The 12,472-nt window shown below is 42.9% G+C and overlaps 1 protein-coding gene across 4 annotated transcripts in view; it reads left to right on the forward strand.

Annotated features, from left to right (window-relative positions):
* Positions 1–161: 161 nt before the first annotated feature.
* Positions 162–12,472, forward strand: part of GTF3C1 (general transcription factor IIIC subunit 1) — a 38,000-nt gene continuing 25,689 nt past the window's right edge. The window contains exons 1-11 of one of the 4 annotated variants that reach the window (XM_057372345.1): positions 162–402; positions 1,487–1,696; positions 1,866–2,042; positions 3,049–3,192; positions 3,746–3,842; positions 4,296–4,419; positions 7,351–7,506; positions 8,243–8,358; positions 9,393–9,717; positions 10,699–10,910; positions 11,396–11,535. In XM_057372345.1, the coding sequence (XP_057228328.1) occupies positions 173–402; positions 1,487–1,696; positions 1,866–2,042; positions 3,049–3,192; positions 3,746–3,842; positions 4,296–4,419; positions 7,351–7,506; positions 8,243–8,358; positions 9,393–9,717; positions 10,699–10,910; positions 11,396–11,535 (1,931 nt within the window). In that variant the 5' untranslated portion in view covers positions 162–172. Of the gene's footprint in view, positions 403–1,486; positions 1,697–1,865; positions 2,043–3,048; positions 3,193–3,745; positions 3,843–4,295; positions 4,420–7,350; positions 7,516–8,242; positions 8,359–9,392; positions 9,718–10,698; positions 10,911–11,395; positions 11,536–12,472 lie in introns of those variants that run through there. The other 3 variants (XM_057372346.1, XM_057372347.1, XM_057372348.1) reach the window with 3 other exon arrangements.

Below are 12,472 nucleotides of genomic sequence, written 5' to 3' on the forward strand. Positions count from 1 at the left end.
CGCAGATGGCGGGCAGAGCCCCCAGACAGAGTCCCCGGACACCGGAGCCCGGCACACACAACCCCCGGCGGCGCGGGCCGGGCCGGGCCGGGCCTGTTGCTCGGTCTCCCTGGCGACGGTCGCGCTGTCCGCCGTCAGTTCCTGCGCGCCGCGGGCCCGGAAGCGGCGGGGGATGGAGGCCATGGAGGCGCTCTGGGTGCTGCTGGACGAGGTGGCCCTGGAGGGGCTGGACGGCATCACCGCGGCCGCGCTCTGGCAGCGCCTGGCCGCCCGCTCGCCGCCCTTCCCGCTGCCGCTGGAGCCCGACACGCAGCAGCTGCTCTGGGCCGCGCTCAGCGCCCAGCCCGATGTGCGCTTCTACCTCCTGCCCCGGCCGCGGCCGCCGCTCCGCCTGCACGACCGGTGAGGGCAGCGACCGGCATCGGCACCGGCACCGGCCCGCCGGGGGAACCGGGCCTGTCGCCGGGCTTAACATGGGCTTGGTCGGCGGGTTAAATCCGGCCCGGTTACCGGGCCAAACCCGGGCTGGTTGAGGGGCTAAACCCAGGCTGGTCGCCAGGCTAAACCCGGCCTGGTTGAGGGGCTAAACCCGGTCCGGTTACCGGGCTAAATCCGGGCTGATTGCCGGCTAAACCCGGCCTGGTGGAGGGGCTAAACCCGGTCCTGTTACCGGGCTAAATCCGGGCTGATTGCCGGCTAAACCCGGCCTGGTGGAGGGGCTAAACCCGGTCCAGTTACCGGGCTAAATCCGGGCTGATTGCCGGATAAACCCGGCCTGGCTGAGGGGCTGCCCCTTCTCGCCCAGGCTTTGCTGCCGGAGCACTTCGGTAGCCGGTGACAGCAGGCAGAGCGGAGGGTGGATCTGAGCTGCTGTTTAGATATTATATAAAGAATTTTCACTGTTGGGGTGRTCAGGTATTGGAATAGGTTGCCCAGGGAGGTGGTGGAGGCACCATCCCTGGCGGTGTTTTAAGATCTGTCACTGTGTGATGTGTTTTAGGGGTGCAGCGGTCACAGTGGTAGTGCTGGTGAATGGTTGGACTGGAAGATCTGAAAAGTCTCTTCAATCTTGATGGGTTTGTGATTTAGGAGAGCTGTATATGAGTCCTGACTTGATTTCCATCCAAATGACTGCTTGCTGCATAGGTACAGGCAGAATTTATATGTCCTGGTTCAGCGGGAGGATATACCTGTCATTTTCCTTACCTGTGAACTATATGTTTCTGCTATTCCCACTTCTCTTATTCCCACGATATCCCTGACTTTTCAAAGATTAAATAATGTATCTCCCTCCTCCYGCACTCTGCATGCTGAAAAGGTTTGGCCATGTTGAGGAGTACAGCTCTGCTCTTCTTATTTTKCCAGTTTGGAGGTGTCAAAGGAGCTTCATTTTTCCCAGATACTTCCTAGAGGTATCAGCATTGTTTGTGACAATCTTGTATGTCTTCTTACTTGGTTAAATATTGGCTTTTTGCATTTATTTCAGATATGAAGAAATAGACCTTGAAACAGGAATACTGGAAACCAAAAGAGATCCTATTTCTTCAGATGATATTTATCCTATCCACATGATTTTGGATAACAAGGACGGCATACAAGGTTCCTGCCAGTATTTTAAAGAGAGAGTAGATATCACCAATAAAATAAGGACAAAGGATTTGCAGCCTTGTTATACTTACAAAGAAGCTGTTGAAAAGTGAGTGAAATCCTTATCTCTGGCATTAAAATATTCCTAAATTTTAAAATCTAGTCCTTGCTCAGTTTGTACMGATTATATCAAAAGCGGTGTTTGCAGATAAAAGGGATCGATCTCTCTGTTTTTATGGAACCAATAACAATACATCACTTTTCCTCCTGTTTCTTAGATGGGGAGAGAAAATGGTCATTGTTGCTTCCCAAGAGCAGCGTTACAGAGCTTTAATAGGCTGGGAGGGGGACCCTGACTTGAAACTGCCTGACTTTTCCTACTGCATTCTGGAGCGTTTGGGCCGAGCTCGGTGGCAGGGAGAGCTTCAGAGGGACCTTCACACTGGGGCTTTCAAGTAAGTTTGTATCTTGCTCTGTGAATTAAATTCAAGGTTATTTTTAGGTATTCCCGACTATTGATTTGAGCTCTTGTCTGTAATGGTCTCGTCCATGAGTTCTTTATCTTTCCTGATATTTTCTCATGAAAACAAAAATTTGTCTGGTGGGCCACTACACAGGTTTCTATGTTATTGCTTTCTCTAAATAGCTTTTTTCTTCAAATTGGGTAGAAAAATTATTTTCCTTTCCTTTTCTAAATTGCTGACTTAATTATCTTGCTCAAGTTCTGAAGGGATTCTTGGATGGCCACCTTTTGTCCACAGCATTTCCCTGTGTGACATATCCTCCATTGAGTAAGAGCCTGAGTTGCCAGCTCCCAAACTATACCACGTACTTTGTTGATAGAGGAKCTTTATACAACTACTTAGGGAACTTCTGGATGTGTTTTGAAGTTCTGGAGAATATCAGCATTGCTCTAAGGATTCAGTGCTTTTAGGGCATGAATGGGCTGTAGCTTGCAAACCACCTAGCGTTGTTTTTTGCCACTTAGGAAGCTCTTGTAGGTAACTGAGATGATGGGGACAGAGGGGAAAACATTTATGGATGCTTTTCTATCAGTTTGGTGGCCTAAGTCAACTCACAACTAAGGAGGAATATAAATACCAGAGCTGTTCCAAGGAGGGCAGTGATTTCAGCGTAGCCACGAGTTAAAGAGAGCTGATGGAAAAGGAGGGCATGGGGATAAAATGCTGATTCAACTCCCTCAGCAAACCATGTCATGACACTCTGTGCTCTAGGTTAAAATCAGAGATATTTCTCTGTTTAATTGGATTGACTATGAAAATAGATTTCACAGGTTTTCCTAAGTTAGGCACTTCCTAATTTTGAGTTTGTCACTTTGAAAATCAGCATCAGTCGCTAAGGGCATAGGTAATACAGRTAAAGTGTTCCGGGTACTGGATAATTAGAATTTGTTCTCAGAAGTTCCTATTCCTATGGATATCTTGTCATCTTTTCTTTTAGAGTGGATGCTGGGAAACTTCATTATCACAGGAGAGTATTGGACAGAAATGGTCTGATAACGATGCAGTCCCACGTCATCCGACTGCCAAGCGGAGCCCAGCAGCACTCAATTCTGCTCCTTCTGACTCGCTTCCATGTTGATAGGTATGCTTTCAAGGTCCCAGGGGTACACTGTGACCTTTTACTATGATGAGAGATTGTTCTGTTGTCACAGAGCCATCAAAGTTTCCTGGAATTGACTCTTTCCAATTTCATTAGTAACTGCTCTTCCAAATGTCGAACAGTTTAAAATTTGTCTTAGAGCTGTAAACAGGGTACTGTAGTGCCTGTCACATGCCTACATAGAGATAACTCTTCTTTTTGTAGCACTAATCATTCTGTTAATTTTGAGTATTTTCACTTAAAGTCATTTCTAGTAGGACTTTTGTTTTGTTTTCCTATCTTGTATATGATTAGAACTTGTGCTTCTGTGAAGTAACAGCTTGGGCTTAGTCATTGTTGCCTCTTTTGAGATCTTTTCTTAGAGACAAATTATCTCATGTGCTATTCACAGGCAGAAAAGAAACCTAGAATTCCTAAACCAGTCTGAGAACACTTAGCATACTTTCTCTAGTGACTGACAGTTTCTAAAGCTACCACTTGTGTTTATGAAATTATATGCATGCTTACATGTAAAATAATTCTCTTTTTTGGTTAGGAGGAGCAAATATGATATTCTGATGGAGAAGCTCTCAAGTATGCTAAGTACTCGTTCAAACCAGATGGAAACATTAGGAAACTTGAGGGAAGAATTGGTGAGATTCATYACTCTTTCAAATTCTCACTCAGTAGAATCTGGATGATTAGTATCAAAGGCGYTCATTCATACTCCCTGCTCCTAAAGTTGCACAACATTCTGGGGTAGGATATCAAAAGAAGGATCCACATCAAGTTGGTGTTGGTGTTTATCATAGGGAAGGAGTTGTGTTCCAGCCACAGCTTCAGAAATGTTTTGYCAACGGGTGTCATCATGCAATTCTTAATTTTGCAATGTTGCTGTGTGTGTGGATGGCAGAGTTAGAGGGATACAACAGCCTCAAGGACCATCTCAGGTTCTGCCTGCACTTAGAGGATTTTAAGTTCCTGATGGATATCCTGCCCCAAAATACCATATTGGAAGAACAGGTGGTGTGAATGCCTTTGATACCAATCAGCAGCAGGTGAAGCTTTTGGGCTGCAGTGACTTTTGCCATTTCTCTTTGCATTAGGGTCTTTGTGAGAAAACCTTCAAACGTCTCTATCAGTACATGATGAATGCTGGTCTGGCCAAAGTTGTGTCTGTCCCATTGCAACACATAAACCCCAATGGAGGACCCTACAAGACAAAGAAAGGTGACTGGAACCATGGTTTTGCTCTTTTTATGTAATTACATTGATGTTATTCTATATAAGCTTCATACCTTAAATTAAAAAGGGTGTAAGTAAAAATCTGTCCCTGCAATTACGTGGATAAATATGTATAAAGCTAAAATGCTACAGCCCACCTGAATTAAGCATTTGTTACAGATTTTTAAGGAATGGATGCAGTCAAATTTGTTGGATAAAGTGTGGGTTATGACCTAGTAGGACTGCTTAAGCCAATACAGAGAGTAGAAACAAAACAGTCTGCTGACCTTTCAGATTGAAGTTAAATGACAAGTCAATGAACTTGAAAAAAATACAAAAAGAAGGATCATTATGAAATAAGTTAAAAACCAGAGCGTTCTTGCTTATGAYTTTTCCTGAAAATGAGAGTGCTGAAAATTCCATGAGAATGCAAAGTTTCTCTGGAAAGTTTCATATCAAATTATGGAAATAAGGTCTTTCAGCACTTGGAATTCACACAACACAGAATATTTTGAGTTTGAAGGGACCTCCAAGGATCATTGAGTCCCACTCTTAAGAGAAAGGCCTGTAGAGGGATCAGACCCACACCCTTGGCATTATCAGCTCCATGCTCTCACCAAGTGAGCTGATCTCAGAGGTCAAGTAAGAGATACCCAGCAACTGCTGTCCAAAAAGCCACAGTCTGCTGAGGGGTGGTTTAATGCATAACCAGCTTTGAATTCTAATTTGATTGGTTCACAGGAACTGCTGATGATTTCCAAACTTGTAGTGGAAAAACAAAGAAGAGCAGAACTGCTTGAGGAAAGGGAACAAAAGAAAGCAACTGCTCTAAGTAAAGGATGGAGATAAAAGTTGCATGGGGAAAAAACTACAAGAAATAATAATGGGAAGGATGAGGAAGGATAGTACCACCAATGGAATTAATGCAATTCCTGAAGGAAATCTAAACTAAATCCTTAATCACAGAAAATCCTAAGAGGCAGATTTGCAGGGTTAAAAAAAATGGTTCTGAAGGATGAACAGTATCTTCTTTAGAGATATAATGAACTGTTGTGGAAAAAAAAATCTGATATGAACTAAACATTGCAAATTACATAGTCTTTGTGAATAGGAGTGATCTTGAAGGAACAAGTGAAAGAACCAATAAAACCAAGTACAATTCCAGAAGACAGAGTGCCAATTACATGGAGTAGGATTAAAGCTCTTGATAAGACAAATTCCTTCAAATCTTTTAAATCAGGGAAAGGAAATTCTCTGTAGAGAAACTGTATTCTGAACAAAGAGAAGCAGAGGGCAAAAGTAGGTACAGCATCAAGCATGGCTCAGAGAGAAATGACCCAGGGGTTTCAGGGATTTTCTAATGAGCTGCAAGCATTGGAAATAAACCCCAAAAGTCTAGACAGCACTCCTAAAAGCTAGTTTATAGTCAGTAGTAAAAACATTTAACTTCTAATTGAAGTATTTACTTAGAAAACAAGAAAATACAAGATCACTTATAAACTTGCTGGCAGCCCCCAAGGCAGTGGTGTTTCATGCTCTGTCAGAGATTGGCAGAACAGCAGCTGCATTTACTGCTTAGGTTTGTTGTGAAAAATGCCACTTGATGAACCTTTCACTTGAATGGTAATTCCATCTTACAGTCGTAAAAGCTGAAAATCCCCAAAAATGCCTTTAAAACACTACGTATTAAAGGAGGATGAATTAATAATAGCTGATTTTCAGCAGAGATCAAGATAGTTTAATCTCTGGAGTTACACAGGAAAGAAGATAGAAATATGTGGGACACACTGAGGATGAAGCCAGAGCATCTGCTACAGGAAGAACATTATGGGGCAGCAGGAGCTAAAGGAAAAGGAATTGGTTTGTTTGGGGGGATTTTTTTTGGTGGGGGTTTTTTGTTTGATTTTTAAAATCCTGCTTCCAATGAAAATTAATGGGCTGTAGAAATACAAAAGATAKAATACAAAGGATATGAAGTGTACAACCCTACCAGAATGTCAACACTTAAATCCTAAGCAGCATCCTAGGGAAAGGATTCGGGTCGAGGGAAAATAATGGAATCATCTGGCCTGGAGTACAATCACATGGTCAAGTGACTGGGGGTTAACTTCATGTCAGCTGGGCATCAGTAACTGCTCAGATATGTAAACACAAGATAAAATCTATCAGCAGAACCCTTCGTGATTTCAACCAAAGCCTTCACCTGGCATTTTCACAGCAGGCTGTAGCWGAGGGGCAGGGATGGCTGCAAATGTTCCACCCATTGCTGCAGCAGCTGCTGATTCACTGCAACTTGCTAAGCTGGCAGGGTTCAGTAACCCAGTTCTGGTTACCAGTGCTCTGAAATGGTYCAGCAGGAGCTCAGTGACACCAATGAGAGCAGATCATCCTTCAGCAGGGAGCAGGATCTCAGCTTTCCTGCTGCCATCTGTCCTCACTCTACCCTTTGCTGTGAGGTCCAGTGAGTGGAGAGTTATCACAGCACAGCTGCTGGACAGTAACATCCTAAAATGTGGAGTTAAATAATCTACAAGAGTCTTGTGGCTGGTGGGCAGCAGTGTGTTCTGTCCTTGTAAACAGGAATGGGTTCTTGCCCAGTGASTGATCTCCCAGTCAAATATGTGTTCTGCAAATGTAATTCCAGGCATCAGCACTTAATCCCTTCATGGATTTATTTGTGCTGTTGAAGTTTCTCCTACTGGGCAGTCCTAACACTGGCACAGATGTGAAGGTGTAGACCAGCTCAGAAATCCAGCTGATTGTCATATTCATACACAGGGAAAAGCTGTTGCAAACCTTTCCTAGAAATACCCCCTTGTCTTTAGTCATTTGCTCCCCATTGCACTGCTGCTTCATGCTGCTGAAAGAAAATGGTTTAAACCTCTGCACACCCCCTGATTTTTGTTAGGAGTTGTTACTGACACTCATTTTTCACAGGGACTGATGTCATGGTCCGTTGCCTTAAACTGCTGAAGGAATTTCRGAAGAAAATGGAAGATTATCATGATGATGATGAAGAGATCATCACAAAAGTTGTTCAGCCTGTGGATATTGTTTGTGAAAGGGATATGCTCACCCAGGCTTATCAGCTAAGTAGGTGATGTAAGGCATCTGAAGACTTTTCCCATTACGTTTTTACTCCTTGTAGTATAAAAAAATGTATTTATTGCAGGAGTTTTTACATTCTGGTGGCTTTTGTRTCAGAGTGTCAATTTTTCATAGCAAAATGAGCTTTATGTCCAGATTAGACTGGAGGTGCTGCCACCTGTTAACCCTTCCTGGAAACTTAGCAACTATTCAGTACCACCCAGCAGAAACAGGATGTTAGGATGGAATGGAAAAAGATGATGAAGAAACAGAGAAACAGTGTTCCTTATTCTCCTGTCTCCTTTCTTTTCCAAATGGAGAAATTAATATCTAACTGTGGAAAGCTGCCAGGGGAAAAGTCACCCCTGCTTCTAATTTGAAACTATCACCTCCAAACTTCATTCTGCTTCATGTAAAATTGTGGTTTATGACAGTATTTGGCTGAGTATTTTATATGTATGTGAAAATGTCTTTTGTTAGTGAGGTATCTTAAATTGAATATGTCTTTTGTTAGTGGGGTATCTTAAATTTAATATGTCTTTTGTTAGTGGGGTATCTTAAATTTAATATTCTGGCATATACTGTTGTTCAGAGAAACATTCATGTATATAGAATTATATATATATATATATATATAAATGTCATGGTTCAAACTGTGCTGAAAGCCAAAAGCATTCAGTATATGAATAATTCAGTCAGATTACTTCCCTGAGATATTTTTTGTTTTTTCTTTCTACAACAGTTGAAAGTAGAGGAACCAAAGGTATTTCTCAGGCAGAAATTCGCATGGCAATGAATGTGGGGAAGCTGGAAGCAAGGATGTTGTGTCGTCTTCTGGACAGGTACAAAGTTGTCAAGGTAAGGTTAAAATAAAATGATTGAAATACTTGTTGAAAGTGAAAATAGGACTGTGGTTACTGTGGGAGTATGTTATCAACCTCAAACTTCAGAGATAGCAATGATTTGAGAATGACAGTGGGAGAGTCCTGGTAAGATTGAAAAGGATATGAACTCAGGTGATTGAAAGGTGTGTAAGGCAAGGGTTCATTAAATATTAGGATTGTAACCTAMTCTAATCAGAAGACTGAAGGGTCTTCTCAAAGACCCTCTGTCCATGTAAAATCATTAATCTGCTTGCATTTTGAAAATACCGGTGAATTCTGGAGCAAAACAGTTACTTCTCTAGGAATTACAATATTAAACTTCTTATTTCCAGATATTTCAATATTTTTTTCATTTCACAAGACAAMGCCAGCTGTCATTTCTTGCATGCATCCAACTGTGCCTTTTCACAAAGATAGGATAATTGCCTTCTTCCCTCAATGGAGAATTTTTTTAGAAAAATCTTGTCATTTGTTAAAAAGTTCTGTAGAGTTAAAAACAAACTGTATAAACCATTGGAATATCTATATATATTTTTCCCCTTGTCAGCTGTGGAGATGAAATCCTCCCTTATTGATTGGTGAAATATTTGAGTTTGTAGATCCTTSAAGGCACCTGTTGGAGCAGACAGGRCAGMAGCATTTCCACTGAAGTCTGAGTCACTTGGACAACTTCTGCAGTGCAGTTGTTTCACAAACATTTTTGTTMTGAAAAAAATTGATTTCCACTCTGAATACACACAGTTTGTTCTTCCTTAAGACTTTTCTCCATCCCACATACTGTAGGAGGTTCGTTCTAGTACACTGGTAATGCAGATTTATTTGTTTTTCAGGMACAGAATCTCTTTTGATTTCTCTGTGTTAAGGTTAGGGGCATTTTTGTTATTTGGAAAGAAAGAATAACATGATCTCTTTTGATGTGGGCGAAGAACAGTTAGAAAATTTTCCCACTGTTGATGCTGGAGAAAATGCAGGAATGGTGKTAAAATAACATTCCAACTGTTTCTTTAGGGTTTTATGGAGGATGAAGGTCGGCAAAGGACAACAAAGTACATTTCATACATTTTTGCAGAGGAAAGTGATTTAAACCGTCAGTTTGAGAGGGAGAAGGCCAGGAGTGAGCAGCTGGCCACCGTTACTTTGGCTCTGGTGCCAGAAGATTCCCCAGCTGTGGAAGATGTGTCTCCTGGAGATGATGAGCCTGTGGCCTCAGAGTCTGACAATGAGGAAGAAGGGAAGGGCAGGAAGAAGAGAGGAAAAGGTCACAAGGCCAACTCTGGTTCTTCGTTGAAATCAAGTGGCCGAGATGATGCCCAGCAGGCAACACCAGCCAAAGGTAAATTCTGAAACYTGGAGAACAATCTACATTTTTCTTATTACTCTTTTTATTGAAGAAAAAAAAATAACATGTTATTAGCTTCCATTATGGTTTTTGGTAACATAATAATTTTAAGCCTATTTGATTATTTCGCTTTCCCTCCAAATGGTTATGGTGTGGAACACTTAAGTGTGGTAACCTCTGGAGATTCTCAGGGTTGAAGGGTGCCCTGGTGCTTGTGTGCCAAGTAGGGTTTGTGCTGCCTCTCCTGACCCCATGCCATGTGTCCCCTTTTCCCTGTGCAAAAGGAAATGAGTTCACAGTCCTTGGATATTCATGGCTGGGGTGACTTGACCCACAGCCTTATTCACCTGAGCATTTTGTAACAAAAATACCATGTCCCCTGAATTTAATTACCTCAGTTTTTTCTTTCATTATTTGGAACATCTGAGTGTGAAAGCTACCACCTTTTTGGGGACAGATTTTAAAAAAAGGTATAGTAGGGTTTTTTTAACTGATTTTTTTTTATCTATTTAAATGTTCCTACAACTTCTCTGATAAACTCCAAGGGAAGAGAGGAGAAGAGGTCTCTGTTTCCCTATGTAGATTACCTTTGGAGTAATACTCAATTCTTCTTCTCATTCTGCTTTGAGTCAGAGAAGTCAGGTTTYTGGCAGAACTTGAGAATCTTTGGGACAGAAACTCTCCTTTCTATCCAGTGTCTGGATAAGCCCTTCATGACTTTCCAAGCTGTGAAAAGGCTGCTGCATGGGGAGAATTATTTGATGACAGAGAGTTCACTTCTTTTTTAACTTTACTTTTGGAGGCTGAATGCAGTCTTTCATGGTCAAACCACTGCTTCCAGCAGGGCAGAATATGTGAAAAGTGTAGCAAAAGGCTTTTAAGTGCAGCTACCTGGGTGGATGGGGAATGCCTGTGAGAGAGAAAAGCTGAACAGGGAGAGCAGAACAATTACAAGGCTTTTTGTCCTCAAATCAGTCTCAAAGCCAACAGCTGTGAAGTCTCAGAGGAAGAAGCAGCCTTCCCCTCWGATTCTTGAAGATCCTGAGGAGCTCCCAGACAACATTTCAGGGGAGAGTTCTACTTCGGGAGCCCAAAAGCAGGAGTCCAGTGTTTCCAACTGTGCTCATCCCACTGATGAAGATGGAGGTGTGGCTGTGGTGGAGGAAGTGAGACTTGAAGATCCTAAGGTAYGATCACAGGTCTTTAGTTTTTCTCCTTGGTATGGCTGTCTGARCTGAGTTACGTGCTCTTATAGCAAGACTTCAGACTAGAGCTTTTGTATTTATTTCTCAAATTGTTTGGGTTTTTTTAAAATTCTTTTCAAAGTACATTGATATTTTGGCTCCGTGTGCTGTAGTTGTAAGTGAGAATTATTCCAGGAGATAGGAAGGTCAATATCCAAAACACAGTTGTGGGTTAGTTCCCTAGTGCTCTCCAGATTCTCTGTGTTGACTTAATGCCCGTCATTACTTACTGTAGCACACAAGTGCTGCTTTTCATCTGCTCTGTCTGCCTTCCTGGGAAGGGCAGGTAAGAGAGAATCTTCATCTGAGTAGCGTGTTAGAAACAAATCTATCCAAATTTATGGTCAATTGGCCAGCTGTTACTGTGTGAGGAGCCCAGCTAGGCTGCAGCCGTGGGCTGGCTGATGTCCCATTTTGATTTGCCCCAGAAGCCGTGTGGCCACCGGAAGGAGAAGCGTTCCAAGGCGGCGGCGGTGGAGAGGCCCCACGAGACCTACAGGCTGCTGAAACGCCGCAACCTCATCGTGGAGGCCGTGCGCAACCTGCGCCTCATCGAGAGCCTCTTCACGTGAGCCCGGGGCTKTGGGTGCTGGGGGCACTGTGGGCCTGCTCCATTCTGCCTTTGCTTGCCACCATTGCTGTGAGGATGGAGAGCATGGCACACGGAAGGTGTGAGGGCTCGAATCTTAAGCAGCTGTTTGGGAGCAACAGTAGTTGCATGCAGATAATTTCACAAGAGCTTTTACACRGTGTATGTCCCATAAATAGAGGTCAGAGAACTTGTTTATCCATTCATGGTATGCCAGACTTGGGGCCACATTGTAAGGTACTTCCCTGCTRGAGGATTCCTTCATCTGCATTGGTTTTATCTCTGCATGGTTTCAGAAAATATTCCTGTGTTTTTCTGTCATGGTCTGTAGAGATTCAGGTCTTTATATCGCTCATCACTGGTCGCTGCATCCTAGCAGGGCCCCCAAAGTTTGCTTTTTTCTGTGCAGTTTGATGTGGTGTGGTTATGTGTTTTCTCCTGACACCTTATCTGAGCTGAAGATCCTTCCCTAAATATTACAGTGTCTTTCAGCCTTTTAAGATTTCCCCTTCAAAAATAAATGGAAATTCTGATGCTCTGCTGGATCCCAAATTGGCAGTGCTATCTTGTCACAAATAGGATTGCACCATCCATCTTTATGTCAGCACAGAAGATCCTGGCATGTCAGTATACCCAGGGTTGCTTGCTACATGAATTTAGTAAGAAATCATGGCTTTATTCTCCTCCGGTCTGAGAATTTGGAAACCTTCTGTCACCTTGTTTAATTGCAGGGTGTTATAAAATTAGTGCCTCATCTGGCACCAACCTCATCAGTGATTGATTGAGTCACATCCAAGTGAAGGCCTTAAAGACATTTCAGGTCTCTGCTGTCCCTTCAGTGCTGCCAACAGGTTGCTCACAGGTTCCCTCAGAATCAKTGGAAGTTCTGTCACTCCCCGGTCTCTGCCAAGAAAAT

This window comes from Malurus melanocephalus, unplaced genomic scaffold (genome assembly GCF_030028575.1).
Source record: "Malurus melanocephalus ecotype Western Australia unplaced genomic scaffold, MMel_1.1 scaffold_170, whole genome shotgun sequence".
Lineage (NCBI taxonomy): Eukaryota > Metazoa > Chordata > Aves > Passeriformes > Maluridae > Malurus > Malurus melanocephalus.